The sequence below is a fragment of the Muntiacus reevesi genome, chromosome 3 (assembly GCF_963930625.1).
Source record: "Muntiacus reevesi chromosome 3, mMunRee1.1, whole genome shotgun sequence".
NCBI lineage: Eukaryota > Metazoa > Chordata > Mammalia > Artiodactyla > Cervidae > Muntiacus > Muntiacus reevesi.
In genome coordinates this window covers 26,649,509-26,666,822 of record NC_089251.1, presented here as the reverse complement: position 1 = coordinate 26,666,822, position 17,314 = coordinate 26,649,509, and the positions used below count along the sequence as shown (strand labels likewise).

General features: G+C 37.9%; 1 protein-coding gene and 1 long non-coding RNA gene across 3 annotated transcripts in view; one reads left to right on the top strand and one right to left on the bottom strand.

Moving 5' to 3' along the window:
- Nucleotides 1-11,131, top strand: part of WDR35 (WD repeat domain 35) — a 52,212-nt gene extending 41,081 nt beyond the window's left edge. Inside the window, exons 18-27 of the mRNA XM_065928617.1 lie at nucleotides 1,208-1,344; nucleotides 1,767-1,970; nucleotides 2,822-2,968; nucleotides 3,574-3,706; nucleotides 5,335-5,445; nucleotides 6,321-6,485; nucleotides 8,205-8,345; nucleotides 9,201-9,357; nucleotides 10,096-10,336; nucleotides 10,851-11,131. Coding sequence (XP_065784689.1) covers nucleotides 1,208-1,344; nucleotides 1,767-1,970; nucleotides 2,822-2,968; nucleotides 3,574-3,706; nucleotides 5,335-5,445; nucleotides 6,321-6,485; nucleotides 8,205-8,345; nucleotides 9,201-9,357; nucleotides 10,096-10,336; nucleotides 10,851-11,001 — 1,587 coding nt within the window. The 3' untranslated portion in view covers nucleotides 11,002-11,131. The remainder of the gene's footprint in view (nucleotides 1-1,207; nucleotides 1,345-1,766; nucleotides 1,971-2,821; nucleotides 2,969-3,573; nucleotides 3,707-5,334; nucleotides 5,446-6,320; nucleotides 6,486-8,204; nucleotides 8,346-9,200; nucleotides 9,358-10,095; nucleotides 10,337-10,850) is intronic.
- Nucleotides 11,132-12,304: 1,173 nt separating this feature from the next.
- Nucleotides 12,305-17,262, bottom strand: LOC136163859 (uncharacterized). 2 transcript variants are annotated; one of them, XR_010662297.1, is made up of 3 exons: nucleotides 17,187-17,262; nucleotides 13,879-14,734; nucleotides 12,305-12,596 (listed from the first exon to the last, which is right to left on the bottom strand). It is a non-coding gene; the product is annotated as an uncharacterized lncRNA (long non-coding RNA). The 2 variants fall into 2 exon arrangements; XR_010662298.1 differs by having other exon boundaries at nucleotides 17,191-17,259.
- Between the last annotated feature and the right edge of the window lie 52 nt (nucleotides 17,263-17,314).

Genomic DNA, 17,314 nt, shown 5'->3' with positions numbered 1-17,314 from the left:
TAGTTCCCTCTGAGGCCTCGTTGACCCAGGAAATATTTATCTGAACTGTGGATTCCTTCAAGCATACAATTTTAAGAAATAACATGAGTGTTGTACACCTAAAAATAATAGAATGTTATAGGCCAATTGTATGTCAATAAGATAGGAAAAAGAAATAACATGAGAAGTTTCTTGGAGGAAGGAGTGCAGAAGAAAAAGGTAAGGAATTAACATGCATTAACACCTTTGTTGGAGAAGGCAATGGCACCCCACTCCAGTACTCTTGCCTGGAAAATCGCATGGACGGAGGAGCCTGGTAGGCTGCAGTCCATGGGGTCGCTAAGAGTCGGACATCACTGAGCGACTTCACTTTCACTTCTCACTTTCATGCATTGGAGAAGGAAATGGCAACCCTCTCCAGTGTTCTTGCCTGGAGAATCCCAGGGACGGGGGAGCCTGGTGGGCTGCCGTCTATGGGGTCGCACAGAGTCGGACACGACTGAAGCGACTTAGCAGCAGCAGCAACACCTTTGTATGAGGTGTTTATTTGTCGTTACAACTGTACTTGATAGATATTTAGATCAGGAAGGTTCTTGGTGGATAAAATTATTTACCTAAAGTTCATCTGTTCATGGATTCAGCAAATATTGTTTGGGAACAAGTAAAGACAGTTCCTGGCCTCCAGTAGAGAAGTTGGGGAGGTGGTCAAGAAATTCAGCAAGTAGAAGAGGGTTAAGGGTGCTGTGGTTCAGTCAACAGGTGTATTTCTTCAAAGGTCTGAAACAAGTGAGTGTCAGGTTGGTTCTGAGACTGAATAAGGTGAATAACACAGCCGGGCATTGTGCTCAGTGTTCGATATGGTATTATCTCATTTAATCCTCACAATGCTAGAAGATAAATTTGATTACCATCCCATTTTTTTTAGATGAAGAATTTGAGGCCTGGAGAAGTCAGCTGGCTTGCCAGTGATACTCAGTTAGCAGTAGGCACAAGCATGATTTGACTCCAGGCTCTCTAGCTTCAGAGTTGGTGTGTGTAACTGTAGTGCTGGATTATGGGCATTTTCCAGAAAATTCAAAAGACCCACACATGGGAATTTTTCTTCCCAGTTTTGCTCATAATATGATGCAGTTGTTCGTTTGCTTTTTTTTGTTTTTAGACTGTAAGAAAGAAATACATACTCTAAAGGCAACTATTTGAATTTCTCTCTTTTCATCTTTACTTTTAGAATCCAGAATATCCAAACAAGGATTATATCATTAACTTTGAGATCAGGTCCCTGCGAGATAGTCGAGCAGTGATCGAGAAGGTTGGAATAGAGAATGCTTCTCAGTTCATCGAGGATAATCCACACCCCCGACTTTGGTATTTAAAAATAAATAAATGAAACCTCATGGAGTATCAAGTGTAAAATCTCAGCCATTGTCCACTACTCTGATACTAGACCTCTGGTGGGAATAACTTTCATTCTTGCTCTTCTTTTTAAAATACAGAAATTTAGAGGTGGAACTATTCAACATAAGCATAATGTTAGGACTTCCCTGGTGGTCCAGTGGTTAAGACTTCACACTTCCACTGCAAGGGCCATGGGTTTGATTCTTGGTCAGGGGAGTTTTGCGTGCAGCCCAGTGCAACAAAAAAAAAAAAGGAAAACGTTTATAAATTTGTTAAAATAATCACTTCCCACTGTTTCACTAGAAGCAATAGGTATAGTAATTGAATTCTGATTCAAGACTGGTTTATCTATAGTTCACCATAGGCTTTTACTGTTTCTCTTTTTAATATAGGCGCCTGCTAGCTGAAGCAGCTCTTCAGAAACTGGATTTGCACACTGCAGAGCAAGCATTTGTGCGTTGCAAAGATTACCAGGGCATTAAGTTTGTGAAGCGCCTGGGCAACCTGCAGAGCGAGCCCATGAAGCAGGCAGAGGTGGCTGCCTACTTCGGCCGGTTCGAGGAGGCGGAAAGGATGTATCTGGATATGGACAGAAGGTAAGTGCTGAAGGTGCAGGCATCTGGACTGCTCCCAGAATCTGCATTTTTTTTTTAAACAAATGATTGTAAAATAGACTAAATACATCACACCATTTCTTTAAAAAAAAATAACTTCAGTTTGGATTCCAACCCAGACATTCAACATGACCTTAATTTATGCTTTGTAATTCAGGGGCAACTTTCTTCTCTGTCTTGACGTAATGTTAATGACTGGCCATGGGAGATTTTTTTCATTTAGTAGGGAAAAAACCCATGGAACTACAGAGACTAGGGGCTTTATCATTTATTGTACCACTCATTATTTAGGTTCTCTGTTTTGGTTTAGGTCATTATTTAATTTTCTGTTGTCAAGGAGCATGAAATGAAATTCCAAGGTATTTAGGGGTTGAGTTTTATTCTTTATATTTCAATTTTCTTTATATAAATGACTGTATGAACTTCATTTCAGCTGTGAACATTATATCTAGTTTTTATTATATGTACTATCAGGAGATTGCTATTACAACTCAAGCTTTGAAAAGAAATATAAAACCAAACATGTAAACATGAAATAAGCCTGATCATGTCTAAGAAACTGATGAAAAGAAATGATTATTATTTAAGGGATTATTTTGCCAAGTAAATTGAAAGCCTAGGAGAATAAGAGGCAGAAAAGTGTTTCTTTTTTCCTGTTGCAGGTTCTCCCCATTGCCTCTTCCTTGGTCAGGCTAAATTTCTAAAATGTTTAGAGAGTTACCTTATCTGTCTCTTCATTGCTGTGTATTCTCAGTATCTGAGAATTGAACCTAGCACATAGCAGGCACTTGCTAAATGCTTGTTGAATGAATAAATATCTTTTTTTTTTGTAGAGATCTGGCTATTGGCCTCCGGCTGAAGTTGGGAGATTGGTTTAGAGTACTCCAGCTTCTGAAAACTGGATCAGGTGACGCAGATGACAGTCTCCTTGAGCAAGCCCACAATGCCATCGGAGACTACTTTGCTGATCGACAAAAGAGGTAGGTCACCTATCTGGAGCCCCCCATCCATTCATTCCACACTTGAAATTGTAGCTGCCTGTGTAGAGTACTTCCTTATGAAATAATGCCAGGGAAATGAAGACCATCCTTCCAGGTCCCAGAATTCACATAGCCCTAGTTACCATGGAGGAGCAAGGGATCCTTCCAGTTGTCAGGTGAGCATTATAAGACTTGGGAGTTTCAAAATTCAGAAGACGTATTCGTTAGCACCAGGTGGCTTTCTGCTGTTTGTTTGCTTGTTTTATTATAATAGCTGATTTTCAGAAATCATTGGTGTTTATTCTGAAGCTGTCATTTTAATCAGTATGCTTACTTATTTATGTCAGTGTTTGGAAATACAACTGTGTATCAGAGTAAAGCAGTATTTCTTAAGAATATTCAAAGAATATTGTAACTAAAATATGCTATGCAGTCTTTTTTTGGTTTTTCAATTTATGTGCTTCAAAGATATTTTATAACTAAAGATGATGATTAGAGTAATATTATACTAGTGCCGCCATTCTAATGAAAGAACTTTTTTGGTGAAAGTGCTTATTTATCAGGAGATTCACATTAGTTTAAAAGTTTTTCTTTTCTTTCTGTAGGTTGAATGCTATACAATATTATGTACAAGGCCGGAACCAGGAACGCTTAGCTGAATGTTATTATATGTTAGAAGATTATGTGGGATTGGAGAATCTTGCCAATTCACTTCCAGAAAACCACATGTTGCTTCCAGTAGGATATTATACATTTCAGTTTTGGGAGTTGTTAGGTTACTTTATAAAACTTTTCTGTTATAGTGAGGAAATGTACTTTGCAATATGGAAAACTAATAATTATAACTTCACAGTTTCTAAGACGTGGAATGATGCTTTAGATATTAAAACAATTTTCAGTATTACAGAATGCTTCAAAATGGAGAAGGAAAAAAATCAATCATATTCCTACTATTTTAACATGATTACAGTCTTGTGTGGGGCTTGCCAGTTTTATAACATTGCTTTAAAAATTAGCTGAACACATGAAATGTTTCCAGATGAATTAATAGGCTGTCAGAGACTCTCTTCAGAGTGATTTGAGGCGGGTATGGGGAGTAGTGCGTGTGTGTGTATGTTTGAAATTTACTATAAGAAAAGTTTAAAAAGATAGCTCGACTTTAGTAGGCTATATTAACAACAAAGGATTTAACGTTTAAAAAAAGAGTGAAACTAAAGGCAGAGTTCTCTGTAACTTTGTTCTAAATTTTCTTCTTTGGGCTCTTTAAATTAATTGTTGCATAATTAATGCTGCCGCTGCTGCTGCTAAGTTGCGTCAGTCGTGTCCGATTCTGTGTGACCCCATAGACGGCAGCCTGCCAGGCTCCGTTGTCCCTGGGATTCTCTAGGCAAGAACATTGGAGTGGGATGCCATTTCCTTCTCCAATGCATGAAAGTGAAAAGTGAAAGTGAAGTTGCTCAGTCGTGTCTGACTCTTCGTGACCCCATGGACTGCAGCCTACCAGGCTCCTCGGTCCATGGGATTTTCCAGGCAAGAGTACTGGAGTGGGCTGCTATTGCCTTCTTAATGGGGAGAGAAAAACTCTGACCATTTAGATATTAAGAAAGGAAAAAAAAAAAAAAACGGTCTGAAAATTGGCTAGTACAGCCCAATGGGATTTTTTTATTGTGGTTCCCCTCTTCCATTTTTGGCCTAGTTTCCTGAACTGATGAATAGCCAACTTGTCTGGGACATTGCTTAATAGAGGTATTTGAGAGCCCTGTGAGTGTGAGATTTCCCTTAAGCCTCTAGATAATGATTAACACTGAATGTCACGTCAATCCTTTAAAGGTAGTTTTTACCCACTAGCTTGGGGTTTGTTTTGGGGCCTGGCATTTCTGTAAAGTCACTACTGAAGTGAAAGAAGACAAGAGTTCAGTATCTTCAGAACCTGGTTGAAAATCAGATCTGGGCGGTGAGCCAGTGAAGCACAGATTTTATAAAAGGTGATGCCTTAGCATCCTTTCTAGTTTGGGGCCTCTGCCTCTGTGTCCGGTTAAAACGAATATTCTCTGCTGCTTGCTGTACAGTCACTAAGTTGTGTTCTACTCTCTGCGACCCCGTGGACTGCAGCCCTCCAAGCTCCTCTGTCCATGGGATTTCCCAGGCAAGAGTACTAGAGTGGGTTGTCATTTCCTTCTCCAGGGGATCTTTCTGAGCAGATGCCTTAGTTATCCTTTTTGGTTTGTAGCCTCTGCCCCTATGTCCATTTAAAAGAAAAGTTACTGTTGCTACCAGTAATTGTAATATTCCTATGGAGTTTTATAAGTTAAAATGTAAGTGATTTCCTTGTTCTGTGAAATCCGATGGTAATGTTTTGTCCACAGGAAATAGCACAGATGTTTGTGAGAGTTGGAATGTGTGAACAAGCAGTGACTGCATTTTTGAAATGTAATCAGCCGAAGGCAGCAGTGGATACCTGTGTACATCTCAACCAAGTAAGGAGCTGAAAGTCACCAGAGTGATGCTATAAAGACTGTTGCCAGGACAAGGGTTGGAAAGCTTGAGACAGATTTTGTGAAAGGAGCCAGATATTTGTTTACTTGGTTGAGGACTGAGAAAACGTCAGAATTTGCACTTACCTCCATTAAGGGTGACCCCTTCATAACTAACTCAGTATGAGATCCTGAAAAAAACCTGTGCTTTTAGTCTGGCAAGTTTTTGTCTGGAAGTCATTTCATAATTTTTTGCATTTTATTAGGGTTGTGTTTTGTTTCCAAAGAAGGACCAGTTAATGGTCATTGCAGGAGGAAGGAATTGAGTTACTTTATCAATATTTATTTTGGCAAATCTATTTTCTTTTCCTTATAGAAAACATATATTTGATATTTTCAAGAGCTGGAATTAACTAAAATGAAAATGCAGAATTGTTGAAATTGTTCACTACCAATGTATTCTTTTAAGAATTTTTTGAAGTATTTTATAAAGTTCCATTTGCTTTATAAAAATAAATGTTATCTGATAGGACTTTTCTTAACTGAAATTCCATTATTTTTTACTATAAACAAATGTATCTTTTTCTCCCTCATAGTTCGTGCAAAATTAGAATTATAAGATTAATATGACTATAAACTGTGATGCTTTCTTTTTCAGATGTTCTCCTTAAACACATCAGTCTTAGATCATTTGATTATTTTGACATGTTTGACTTCTAAATCTATAATTCCTCTGATTTAAAAAATTTATATACCAGTTTTTAATTTTTATATAGTGTTATTTATTATTATAAACTTAAAGCTTTATTGTATGTATTTTTAGACGTATCTGACTGTAAATGCTTGGGTAATTGTATGTTGTATATATTTTTCCCAAGTGGAACAAAGCTGTTGAATTGGCTAAAAGTCATAATATGAAAGAAATTGGTTCCCTGTTAGCAAAGTATGCATCTCATTTATTGGAAAAGAATAAAATTCTTGATGCCATAGAACTCTATCGGAAAGCCAATTACTTTTATGATGCTGCCAAGCTGATGTTTAAGGTAATGTAATAATCTTGGTGAGTATTTGATTTGTTTTAGTTACCAATGTTTTCTTATATACTAAAGAATACATTTTCCATTCTTTGGAAACAAATATTTGTTATAGCAAAATCCCTCTCATTTTGTTACTATCATAGTATAACTATGTGTTATCTTAGTAGTATTACCGTTTACTAAAAAGGCTGTTTATTAATTTTAGCACCTTCAGTCAGTTCAGTTCAGTCGCTCAGTCGTGTCCGACTCTTTGCGACCCCATGAATCGCAGCACACCAGGCCTCCCTGTCCATCACCAGCCCCCAGAGTTTACTCAAACTCATGTCCATCGAGTCGGTGATGCCATCCAGCCATCTCATCCTCTGTCGTCCCCTTCTCCTCCTGCCCCCAATCCCTCCCAGCATCAGGGTCTTTTCCAATGAGTCAGCTCTTCTCATCAGGGGGCCAAAGTATTGGAGTTTCAGCTTCAGCATCAGTCCTTCCAGTGAAAACCCAGGACTGATCTCCTTTAGGATGGACTGGTTTGATTTCCTTGGCGTCCAAGGGACTCTCAAGAGTCTTCTCCAACACCACAGTTCAAAAGCATCAATTTTTCAGCACTCAGCTTTCTTCACAGTCCAACTCTCACATCCATACATGACCACTGGAAAGACCATAGCCTTGACCTTTGTTGGCAAAGTAATGTCTCTGCTTTTTAATATGCTATCTAGGTTGGTCATAACTTTCCTTCCAAGCAGTAAGTGTCTTTTAGTTTCATGACTGCAGTCACCATCTGCAGTGATTTTGGAGCCCCCAAAAATAAAGTCTGACACTGTTTTCCCATATATTTGCCATGAAGTGATGGGACCAGATGCCATGATCTTAGTTTTCTGAATGCTAAGCTTTAAGCCAGCTTTTTCACTTTCCTCTTTCATTTTCATCAAGAGGCTTTTTAGTTCCTCTTTACTTTCTGCCATAAGGGTGGTGTCATCTGCATATCTGAGGTTATTGATATTTCTCCCGGCAATCTTGATTCCGACTTGTGCTTCTTCCAGCCCAGCTTTTCTCATGATGTACTCTTACTGATTCCTAAAAAAACTGTATATTTACTTAATACTGAAGTTAACAATTAGAGAATTTTCAATTACTATAAAGTACAAGTTCCTGTAACTGGAAATTAAATCCTGTTAATAAATTTTCAAGTCCTTTTAAGTGTGCAAGTTTTAAAGATGTTACACGTTTCATAGTAGGCATTTGGAGGGAACATAACTAGTACGGAATTAACGTAAGCAAATTTTACATTCTGTTCTACTCTTTTACCATTTGATTTAATGACAAAGGAAAAATTTCCTTTGAATCATTTAAACAGATTTAAATTTCTGGAGATGTACCATGGTAAAGCCATCTTATCTCTAGGTACTTGAAAATTATTTTAAAAATCTGTTATATAAAATACTAGCCTTTCAATGAAAGCTTTCTTCACTGAATTATTTATCAACATCTGTTATTTTCTAAAATTGTTTTGCATTCTAATTCCAATGGCTAAATACTAAGGAAATAACTAATTACTTATCAGTACTAAGGAAAAGAAAATGTGTTTTAAAATATTTGTCATAAACGTATGGTACTTATATTCCACCCTACTGACTTTCCTCCTCATTTTAGAGAATCAGGTTTCAGAAATGAGAACATTTGTACAAACATAGATTAAGAAATGTCTTCCCCCAACTCTTTAAATATTTAAAGATTGCAGATGAAGAGGCAAAGAAAAGAACTAAACCTTTACGTGTGAAGAAGCTCTATGTGCTGTCAGCTTTACTTATAGAGCAGTACCACGAACAAATGAAAAATGCCCAACGAGGCAAAGTTAAAGGAAAGAGCTCAGAGGTAAGGTGGAACATTAAGTAATGTTAAGTCATGTGAAGCATTTAAGGGAAAAAAAAACCAAAATGATCAAACTTCTCTTTATGGATAGACCATTTAATGTACTTATTTGTTTGCATTTATTTTCTTAAATGATATTAGGAAAAAGAATAAATGATTTGGAATTAGTACTCACATTTAGACATCTCAATTTGGAAATATTGAAAATTATTATTTTTTTTACTAATCTGTAATCTTTGCTTAATTCCTTTCTTGGTAAATCCTTTTTAATCAGTGAGTTTTAAAAGCTTCCATAGAAATATGTGTAATTTTTAAATTGTAAGTGAGCGTTGTATTAACATAAAGCTTAATCAATTCTATTTAAAAATTTGATTATTCCTTGGGGAGGAGAATCCTTTCACAATATATCCGTATATAAAATCACCATAATCTACACTTTAAATTTCTTACAATTTGATTTGTTGATTATACCTCAGTAAAACTGAAGAAAAAATTTGATCATGTCAGTTTAATAAAGTATGAATTGTAATGGAGAAGTCTGTGGTGACAGTTCTGTAATGATGAAATATGCTAATTTATTATTATTATTTATTTTGGCTGTGCTGGGTCCTCATTGTGGTGCAGTGCACAGCTCAGTAGTTAGGACTGTGGACTTAGTTGTGGTATGCGAGATCTTAGTTCCTCTATCAGGGATCAAACCTGGGCCCCCTGCATTGGGAACACGGACTGTTTTCCCCTGGACCACCAGGGAAGTCTCCTTCCCTAGATATTTTAATGTATGTTTCAGAAATCATCTCTATTGGAAGGACTGTTGTTAGGTTTGTGCTGACAGCAGATGTGGGTCTGCTTTATTTGTAGGCCACTTCTGCTTTGGCTGGTTTGCTGGAAGAAGACGTTCTGTCGACAAATAGTCGTTTCACTGATAATGCTTGGAGAGGGGCTGAGGCTTATCACTTCTTTATACTGGCGCAAAGACAGCTCTATGCGGGCTATGTTGACACTGCACTGAAGACAGGTGGGTGTAGTAACTCATATATGCAACATGTCTAAAAAGTCATAAATTGAATACGAAGGGCAAACTCCTTCAAGTTACTCTTATATTAACTTCAGTAACACTTTTTTCTCTTTTGGCCATGCCCTGCAGCCTGTGAAGATAAGATGTGGTAATCAAAATAAATTATCTGAGCTGATAAATTATAGACTCAGTTTCACTTCCTTTTTTCTCAAAGTTCTATTTTTTCAATAAGACAGACTGAAAAGCAGTAATCTGTTCAAAGAAACACAAAGAGAAAACATACGATTTCATACTTTGCTTTTTTTTTTAAGCAAAAAGAAACATGATATTGTTTTGAGAATCCACAGAAATTCCTAACATATTTATATGGAACATATAAAGTTTTATAAATATAAAACATATAAAAATTATAATTATACAATAATAATATGTTTATATATATTTATATCTGCAGTGTATTTTGACACCAATAATTTTTGGTATATTTCTAAGTGGTGCAGCCATGTGCATCATTTGGTGGTGGTAATTTTTATAGGCCCTGAGCTGTTGGCTGGTGTTACAGAATTTGGTGGTCATGTAGTCTACTTCCTCTACTAGTTCTCTGATCACCTACCATTGTTTTCATTAACTTTGCTAACATTCATGTAGGTTAAGCTGAGCCAGCCTAACATTATTCCCCATGCATGTTCATGATGGCGTGATTGCTTTACACAATCCAAACTGCCTTCTCTTTCCTAGCTCTTCACCTGAGAGACTATGAAGACATCATCCCTGCAGTTGAGATCTACTCTCTGTTAGCACTCTGTGCATGTGCCAGTAGAGCTTTTGGTACTTGTTCAAAAGCTTTTATTAAACTCGAATCTTTAGAGACCCTCAGTTTGGAACAGAAGCAGCAATATGAAGATCTTGCTCTAGAAATCTTCACCAAACATACTCCGAAAGATAACAGAAAATCCGAATTGGACGGCTTTCTTGAAGGGTAGGGCCAATTGTAATTAGTAGATGTCATTTTTATATATATTTTTATATCTAAATAGTATAGTATAATTATGAAATCACTAAATTTTAAAGTCTCATACCTTAACTCCCTGGTGGCTCAGCAATAAAGAATCCACCTGCAGTGCAGGAAATGGGGGTTCATTCCTGGGCTGGGAAGATACCCTGGAGAAAAGAAATGGCAACCCATTCTAGTATTCTTGCTTGGAAAATCCTACGAACAGAGGAACCTGGTGGACTACAGATCATGGGGTCACAAAGATTCTGACACCACTGAGCAACTAAACAACAAGCCACCTTAACATTATACTCAAAGCCTATTTCCTTTAGTCTTAATAGTATATTAATGATTTCTCATTGCAAGAAAAGTTTTTATTTGAAATTTACCTTGAAATGTTTTCCATTCTTCAGGTTTTCTTTTTTTTTTAGTGTAATAAATAAGGTTTTAAGTGATCAGACATTTTAAAGTGTAATTCTTTCTCCTCTTATTTTTACAGAGGGGAAGGGAAACTGCCAACGTGTGTTGCCACAGGAAGCCCAATTACTGAATATCAATTCTGGATGTGCAGTGTGTGTAAGCATTGTGTCCTGGCTCAGGAAATAAATAACTACAACTTCTGTCCCTTATGCCATAGTGCAGTGGGATGAAGAACTGACCAACTGCTTATACCGGGAGAGTTTATAGAATAAGGTTGATTCCATACAGTTTATGTAAAAAGCAGCATCATTTCAGAGTTGTATTTTTATACAAATATGTATATATATTTGACGGAAACTGGTTATGCCTCACTGTCTTCTGAACTTTGGGTCAGCTGTTGAGAAATCCACAATTGAGACAGAATGAGTAAAGAGAAGGTCACCTGCATGTGGTGGGGCAACTCTGCTAGGCTGTTCTTTTGGATTTTCATAAATGGTAAAATAAATATTAAGCTGTGAGATGTGAAAAAACCAGACTGGCTTTCTTCATATGTCAGGAAATATAGCATTTTACTATCTCCACCATTAGGAAGGGACTACCACTCTTAATTCAAGTTTGAAATGAAGGGGAAAAAAAATTGCTAAATGGCCAGGCTGGGATCAGTGCCCATCCCTAGAACAATCCCAGGGTCCACGAGGAAGGGCAGGGTGTGCCACAGACGTCTACTCTAGTATCCCTAATGGTATCGGAAGTGAGACATGGGTCTGGAAGAGCAGTAGTCTTACAAGGCGATGCTCTGGAAGCTGGAAGGACTGAAGCTGACCTCTGTACAAGACAGAGGTCAGGAAGGGAAGAGAAACAAAACCCAGTAACATCTACACATAGGCATGTTGTGTACATATAGAATTTTGTGTAAAAACACAACTATGAAGTAACGATGCTGATTTTCATATAAAAGATATAGAAATTGACTATATTATGGTTGGTGGTTTTTATGATACTCTGAAAATATTCCAAATAAGAAAAAAAATTTCTCACAGTGTCAAGGTTACTAATTCATTAAACATTTTTGATGGAGAGGGATGGGGAAGTGTGAGAGTGGAGCAAAGTTGAGTTTAGGGAATTGACATAACCTGTCTTAGGAGGTTGTGGGCATGCATGCTCAGTCATTCAGCTGTGCCTGGCTGTTTGTGACCCCATGGAATGTAGCCTGCCAGGCTCCTCTGTCCATGGGATTCTCCAGGCACGAATACTGGAGTGGGTTGCCATGCCCTCTTCCAGGGGATCTTCCCGACCCAGGGATCGAACCCATGTCTCCTGCACTGGCAGGCGGATTCTTTATCACCAGCAGCACCTGGAAAGCCCAGAGGGAGATTAAACAATTGTAATACTGAAATGAGCTCTATTTCTAGTTGTGTTTAATTAAATAAGCATTGAAACTGTTCTCTATTTTACTTTCAGAAGTGATAAAAAAGCATTTAAAGCCTTTTTTTTTTTTTTTTTTTTTACAATTTAAATAGTTTCTGATAGCTCTTTAAAATTTATTTTTTATTTTCATAGCTGTGCTGGGTTATCATTGCTGCATCCAAGCTTTCTCTAGTTGCGGAAAGTGGGGGCTACTCTCTAGTTGTGGTGTGCAGGCTTCTTATTGCGGCGGCTTCTTTGGTTGCAGAGCGCAGGCGCTAGGGCTTGCAGGCTTCAGTGGTTGCTGCATGTGGGCTCAGTAGTTGTGGCTCACGGCCTCCAGAATGCAGGCTCGGTACACAGGTTTAGTTGCTCCGCAGCATGTGGGATCTTCCTGGACCAGGGATCGAACTGGTGTCCCCTGCATTGCAGGACAGATTCTTAACCACTGGACCATCAAGGAAACTCTAATAGCTTATTTTTGCTATCTGTTGCTTTTTACCCACTTTCTTAGTTTCATCTAAGAGACAACAGTTGGCATGTACTCTTCATAATATTGTGCAGAACACTTGACTCCATTTATGATGATGTAAATTTATAGAAAACATCCAGTTTGTAGTTATAGTTTTAGTTGAAACATTGTCACCAAGCTGGACCTTTTATCTAAACAACTCTTGGGTTTGGGGAGTGATTCTCAATAAGTACCTGTTTTGATTTACTGTCATTAATTTTAAAAAGAAAAACTGTAATCAGTCATGCATAATTTATTACCTATTTTATATAGCTAATAATGTTCTCTATTTCCCATGAACTTACATCTTTTTATTATGTGGCTGCAAACCAGACTTTAGCACTATTTTATCAAGATTATTTGCTGAAGTTTGACTGACATTTAGTAGAGGCAATAAAGAGAAATATACAACATTGTTGTTGCAGCTTCAGTACTTAGGTTAGTTAATCCAAATGTATTATGTTTTTGGTCCTTTAGAGACAAGTTAGGCTTGTAGCAGATAGAGAATAGTGAGCTATGAGGAGAGGTTTGGAACTTAAATGAGTTCATGTAGATAGTGGGTTGCTGTGCCTAGTCAAAACGAGAAGACCAGAAGTCTTCTAAGTCTCTGTGTCCATGTGCCTTGTGGAAAGCTACCTTGATAAAATGGTAGCCTCCAAATACACTACCAGGCAAGTCATTCCAGAGGTCATGGAACACAAAGGATTACACACCAAAAAATGATGCTTAAATCACATGGTTTACTGAATCAACTTAACGTACACAGTGAGGAACAAGGAGAGAGTGATGGGAGAGATTAACACTGTTAGTGAAGGATGCTGGTCAGGCACACAGATTCCAGTTCCCGATTCCTGAGTTATGTACTGTTCTATGTCCTCACTCTATCTCTTCCTCACCAGCTTTCCCCTAATGGTGTAGCCAGGAAGAGGACCACAGTTGAGACTGGGGGACTCAATCAAGTAGAATGTGTCTGAGGCCAGTGAGGCACACTTGCTCTAAGGAGGAGGCAGGTTTCCCTGGTCCCAGCTGTAGGTGCCTCTGAGACTGCCGAGCAGTCATGGATTCAGTTGTATTTCTTGGGAAGAGGACAAGTGTCATCAGTGGGTCACTGAATCAAGACCTCACACATACTGAGCATGTCCTAAGCCTCCTGCATACCCACTGTGCCATGAATACTTAGGGCCTTGGTTACCTTTTGTATCTTCATCAGTATTAGGTGTGCTGTGCTGCGCTCAGTCGCTCAGTCGTGTCCGACTCTTTGTGACCCCATGGACTGTAACCCGTCAGGCTCCTCTGTCCATGGGGATTCTCCAGGCAAGAATACTGGAGTGGGTTGCCATGTCTTCCTCCAGGGGATCTTCCCAACCCAGGGATCGAACCCATGTCTCCCGCATTGCAGGCAGATTCTTTGTCATCTGAGCCACCTGGGAAGTCCAGTATTAGCTATAGTCACACAAATATGCTGTATTTACTTTGTATAACATGTCTCATAAATTTCTAACATCTGATTTTAACATAGTGTGTTTCATCAATCTCATTTGTTTTCTTCTATGACAGAATATAGTATTCCCCTCAAATCAGAAAATAACATCCTAGAAGGACAAATATCATATGATATTGCTTATATGTAGAATCTAGAAAAATGATACAAATGAACTTACTTATAAAACAAACTCATAGACTTAGAGAACAAACATGGTTATCTGGGGCAAGGGTGGGGGAGGTGAGAGATAGATTGGAAGTTTGAGATTGATATGTACACACTGCTATATTTAAAACAGATAATCAACAAGGACCTATGTATAGCACAGGAAACTCTTGCTTAATATTCTATAATATCTAAATGGGGAAAAGTGAAAGTGAAAGTCACTCAGTTGGGTCCATCTCTTTGTGACCCCATGGTCTATAGAGACCATGGAGTTCTCCAGGCCAGAATAGTGGAGTGGGTAGCTTTTCCCTTCTCCAGGGGATCTTCCCAACTCAGGGGTTGAACCCAGGTCTCCTGCATTGCAGGCAGATTCTTTACCAGCTGAGCCACAAGGGAAGCCCTAAACGGAGAAAAGAATTTAAGAAAAGAACAAATGTAATATGTATAACCGATCACCTGAAACTAACACAACATTGCTGATTAACTATAATATAGAATAAAATTTTTTTAAAAAGCAAATCTTCCCTAGGTTTAAAAAAAAAGAAAATAGCATCCTGACAAAGACATTGGCCCCAGAGGATATATCTCCTGTTGAAGGTAACTACATCTTCCCACAAGATTTTCTGTTTTCAGGAATGAAAGTATACTTCATTAATGAGAGAAATTTTCAGAGATGTAGGTTTAAGGACTCCTTTAGGACTGCATGTTCAGAGTTGTGATTTTTGGTCCTTGGTCCTAATGCCTGAATATCTTTTTTCCCTTTCTCATCCCAGAAATTGGCTGAGAACTCTTAAGTTAGATTGTCGTTCTCCAGTTCTTCCTGTGACTTGTTGATTACATACCCATTTGCTTCAATTTCAAATCAGCTGTTGATTCCTCAGACTTTTCCTAACAGTTCTTTTGGGAAGTTTCTTTTGGAGCCTTCTCATTTACCACTAATTCCTTGCTACCTGAACCCTCAAATTTTCCCTCCAACTAGTTATTTCAGACAGATTCTTAGTTATTGTCACTACTTCTTGGTCTGTTTAACACAGAAACCAGAACCTTTAAAAACAACCTCTCCTACCCTGTACACATAATTATCACATATGTATATGTATGTATGTGTTTATATATACTTATACACATACATATACCCACATGTCTCATATTCATATGTATATTGACAGACATACCTGTTTTAAGAGCTTAGGGCTGTTTGGGATTTATATCTGTGAATGTTTTAGTGATCTGTCATAACGTCTTGGGGACAGATAGATCTTTGTCCTGCTTGAAAATGGTGCTAGAAAAAGACTCCCAGTACGAATTGACTCAATTGGTTTTAAATATTAAATATGAAGGAAATTTCCAGATAACTCCTCTGATGAAAGGGGCAAAGAGAAGCAAAATAGTCATATATAACAAATATGTGGAGGGAATTTGTATAGACAGAATGAGGCATTATAATGAATGTCTTCTTTTTGTAATAAACACGAACTGACTCCCTTTAAGTAATGCTTCTTTTTATCACAAAATTTGGCCTGAACGTTAGGTTAAGTTTTCAGAGTAGCAGGGTAGGCAAAAGTACTGAGATAATGGACCTGACTGACAAAGCTGTACAATAAGTAACAGGGCATTATGTCCTGCTGTCATGTCCAAATGCTAATTATATATATTTACACATGTTTCTGCTAATATATAATTTGCAATTATCTTTTTGTATTCTAAGAGCTGAGATCTTAGATTTTATGTGGCATTCAGTGAAAAATATAAAAATAAATGCTGAGGTAAAATTGTATTTATCCTGTTTTACCTGTAATTTATGATAACATGATAATTTGTCTTCTTTTGACTTAAGTATTTTGGTGGGGGTTGGGATGATGGGCATTGGGCTCCAGAGTGGATAAAGGGAGAAAGAGACAGGAGGTACAATAAAAGGTGTACAGTATCACCTTTGCTACCAAGAGGAAAACAACTTAGGCAAATGTCTGATGACTGGCGGTTGCAGCAAATAACTGCTTAAGAGGTCATCTAGAGTCCACATTTAGAAATGGGGGAAAAATTGTTACCAGACCTTTAATGAAAAATCAAAAGTTCCTAATTTGATGTTATAGCTCCAAAGTATTACTACTGTGCTTCTAAACTGAAAATAGCAATATTATGTTGCCCCCTACTGTTTATTCTTACCATTTTCTCAGTTCATTAAAAAAAAAAAAAGAACACTTAATGGTTTTTGAGTATAAAACTAACATGTTCATGGTAGAAAACTTCAAAAGTACATAAAGAGTATAGATGAGAAAGTAAAAATAGTTTTAATAACTTTTTTTAAAAAAGGCATTAATTTATCTTTTAATTGAATTTAGAATAAAAAACGGGGGTGAAACTAACAAACTGTTCTGTAAATTTTCTTCATAGTCTCGTTTTTAAGATTTTTCTAAAATTAAAAGACATTAAAACACTTAGAGTTACTACTTTATCTACTCATTTATTTGGTTATTCTACTCACAATTTTAGTTAGTAACATTTAGAGGAATACGGAGCTATCTCTACACACCCACTGTAATAGCTAGGATCGAAACTGACAAATGGTGAAGATACGGAGTAACTGAAAGGCCAATGCATTGCTCGTGGAAATGCAAAGTAGTACACCCACTCTGGAAAAACTGAAGTTTAGAAATTCTCTGTATACTCTGGAAATACACATGTACATACAGTGTGTGTGTGTATGTACACAGCCCCGCCCCCCCCCCCCCCCCCCCCAATTCGCTGTAATGAAGGGCAAGCTCATTCCATCATCTGACCACGGCCTTAGAAACCAGTTTGGGACTACCGAGCTACTGCTTTTCTGGAGATCAGGCAAGTGGGACCAGCACCTACAGCAGAAGCGCACTTGCCAAGGATCCGTCTGCTCAAGCTTTCCTGAAGCACCTGAGCCTTCCGCCAGGAGCGTCACCGATCTCGCGAGACGACGGATCCTCGGAGGACACAAAATTCCCCGCCT